Source organism: Aptenodytes forsteri, unplaced genomic scaffold, assembly GCF_000699145.1.
Source record: "Aptenodytes forsteri isolate BGI_AS27 unplaced genomic scaffold, ASM69914v1 Scaffold418, whole genome shotgun sequence".
Lineage (NCBI taxonomy): Eukaryota > Metazoa > Chordata > Aves > Sphenisciformes > Spheniscidae > Aptenodytes > Aptenodytes forsteri.
The window spans coordinates 992,621-995,990 of record NW_008795245.1 but is presented as its reverse complement, the minus strand read 5'-3'; the positions used below and the strand labels follow the sequence as shown (position 1 = coordinate 995,990).

General features: G+C 37.8%; 1 protein-coding gene across 1 annotated transcript in view; it reads left to right on the top strand.

The window, feature by feature from the left end:
* The window catches only part of PRMT3 (protein arginine methyltransferase 3), a 110,074-nt gene extending 108,829 nt beyond the window's left edge, over positions 1-1,245 (top strand). Inside the window, exon 15 of the mRNA XM_009278769.2 lies at positions 563-1,245. Within this exon, the coding sequence (XP_009277044.1) occupies positions 563-672 (110 nt within the window). The 3' untranslated portion in view covers positions 673-1,245. The remainder of the gene's footprint in view (positions 1-562) is intronic.
* Positions 1,246-3,370: the final 2,125 nt, after the last annotated feature.

Genomic DNA, 3,370 nt, shown 5'->3' with positions numbered 1-3,370 from the left:
GTTATCAATATTGTTCTCATCCTAAATCCAAAACACAGCACTGTGCCAGCTACTAGGAAGGAAATTAACTATCCAAGCCTGACTTAGTGTAAGCACTGCTCAGCAACAACTGAAACATCGGTGTGTTATCAACATTGTTCTCATCCTAAATCCAAAACACAGCACTGTGCTAGCTACTAGGAAGGAAATTAACTCTATCCAAGCTGAAACTAGGAGAACCAGATACAAAGAGAAGTTAATGTATCCAAGGAATACAGTGTTTTTCCCCAATCACAAGTAAAATAACTGGCATATCAGCTCTTTGGGTGGGTCATCTGAAAAGTAAAGCATCAGACGTAACTCAGCACCTCGCCAGGTTTAACTGCAGTTAGTTTGACTTACATTTGTTGTCAAGACCATTGCTTAGAGCTTCGAAAACGTAAAGGAAACCTTTGTAGACTTGTTTAATTCTGATTAATTGGGAACAGCTTCTCGTGCAACATAAGGGTATGAAATGCATCTTTGCTGTTACTGTGCATGATTCAGTAATGTAAGCATAGTAATTTCCTTTTTACTTTTGCAGGAGAGGCCCTGAGAGGAAAGGTAACAGTCCGCAAAAACAGAAAGGATCCACGGTCCCTCTTTATAACCCTTTCAGTGAAGGACACCCAGCAGACCTACAGCCTTCAGTGAAAATTCTGTGCATATAACTTTGGGAAATGTTAAATTTAAATTTTAGATTTAACTGTTGATAATTGTTTCTAACTATCCAAAAATGGTAAACTCTTGGATTTGTGTATGTATACGCACACACAAGAATATGAAAAGTTTACCTAGAACTGAGAGAGTACTGTTTGGATGCTTTTGCGCTGGGATATGGAGACTGATGACAAAATCAGATTCGGCTGTGTTTCACGTGATGTGGGGAAGGCAAGAAAGATGGGTTTGGGTTACGTGAGACTGCTAGATGAGAAAAATCAGATTAAAGTCTTGCTGTGAGGAATAATAAATATGATCTCTCAATATTGTTTTGTTCTCCAACTGGCAAAATCCTTGTGCAATTTTTTTTAGGAAAGAAGCAGCTAAATCATGTGCCAGTGCACCTCAACAGTAGCTGGAAAATCCCAGTGGGAATAAGTTTGGAATTCCAACTGCAGGATTGCAGCAACAAAGGCTTTATTTTTATTACGCTTCTATAATTAAAAAGTTGTATCACATTGCAGTTACATTTATCTAAATAAATGAACCGAGTAGGTTATATAACGCAATTGCCAGTTTCCTTGTTTTCTATGTAATGGGAAATTCTTCTATCTATGCAGTGATGGCTCATTTATTTGTGGCTACAGTTTTTTCTGTACTAGCCTATTGGAGCATAGGTGGATGGAAGCGTAGATTTTAGCAGCTTTAGGAAGAATACTATGAACAAATAGCAGCAGTTGCTGAAACGGTGGATTTGGTTTGGCTGCTTACAGAAACAGGCTATGAGCAACCAAGGATTGATGTGTGTGTCCTGATGTTTAAACACTTCAAACTGCAATAGAGTTGGAGCTAAGTGTAACACCATGCAGTTTTTGCACTTGTACATGTATATTTGTGTTGAAAGTGGTTTCAAAAATCGTTTCAAGAACCAAAGATGGCAGTGTTTTGCTATTGATCTCTGAATTGCTGTTAAAATGGTTAGGACCTCGTTTAAAATACTAAGACAAAAAGGAAATTCTTTCCTTTGGAATCTGCTCAACAAAGTTAAGGTAATTGTTATGTTGTGTAGTGGGGTGAAATACTTACTCTTTTGCCTGTAACTAAAGAAGAGTGTTACCGGTAGTAATGCCAATTTGGCAGAAAAGTGGAAACTTGTATTCAAAAAGCTGAAATTCTCTTGCAACGCAAGCACTTGATTTCATACAGTGTAGTGGGCATTGAATAGGAGGTGACAATTGCTACAGTGCTACTATATTTTCAACTGCAAAGAGTCTTGTGGATTTGTATTTCATCTTACACTGCTTTTATCCTCTCTTGTGGAAACATGTGGCTTACTAATTTGCATCCAAATAATTTCCTTGGCTTGCGGGGGTGGGGTGGAGATGTGTGAAACTATTGAATTACCTTTAGACCCTTAAGTGTCCTGATTAACATCTAGGTGTTCAAGAGCTCAGCTCACATATGCAGCTTAATAGGAATGATCAGGTGCTGAGCGCCTAGTCTGGTTAACTCATTTTAATGATCTAAATGAGGGCTTGACCACCCATATTGACACCTTGGCTATTAAGTTCACCTAGTAATAGGTATGAATTCATTGCTCGCACTGATTTTTAGATCCCTCGATTTTATGCAAGCGGGACTGCACACAGTTTATAAATTCTACATGTTTTCAGAATTTTGTTTTCAGGATAGGCTTTACTATAAAAACAATAACAAATGAGACAATTGCACACCAAAAAAAAAATCCAAGATGCAAGATTTATTTCACAGTAGTATCTAACAAGTATGAACGCTCTACAGTGATATAGATGATGTGTAAGTCTCGGTGATCTGCTAACATTTTTCTAGCTCGGTGATGTATATTCCTTTTGAAAATACATCGATAATCTTCGATTGTGAAAAATGCTTGAGCCTGGTTATCTGAAACTCAGACTGTTCAACTCTGTATAAAAATTGACCTTGCAGATGAAATGCCAGCAGTTGGCATTGGACTGATTAATGGCGCTTGTGACAGAGTTATCAGTATTAGACAGTAAATATGCAGGCTAGGGGATGGACTGCTAATTTTGTCCTTTGCCGAAAGGCGCTGTAGAAATACAGGATATTGACAGACTAAGCAAAATTCTCATACTGTGTTCTCAGTACTATGGCAACCAGAAGCTGGAAGTATCTGCGTATGAATTTGGTCATCTAATGCATAGTTGACTGTGGAAGTTTCGCGTGTTTTTAGTGTGACTAGTATTTTGAGATACTGGTATTGGACTAGGTGATCTTGTTGAGGTCCCTTCCAACCTTAATTTTTCAATACTTCTGCAGATTTTGTAGAAACGCAGATTTTGTGTTTGTATAAATGTTAACATAGAAGGCAAGAAAGGAAGAAAAGGTATGCAAAGGGAGAGCAGCGCAAAGGCCTATACAGAGTTCGTGTAGCCTTCAATAACAGGGGACTATAAATGAAAAAACGGTTGAAAATGTGTAAAAAGAAAAAGGGAAATACTAGCTATTATAAAAAAACTAAACCAAAACAACAAACTGCATCAAGAAGAGAGGATTTGGTATCATTTAACCAGAAGGAAAATGTCCTGAAAACACCTTAATTAATGTAAAGCCTGAGGAGGGTCATTTGATAAAGGCATTGGAGTTTCGGAGAACTTTTAATACACGAGTGGGAATTGATCTAATAGCCAGTGTC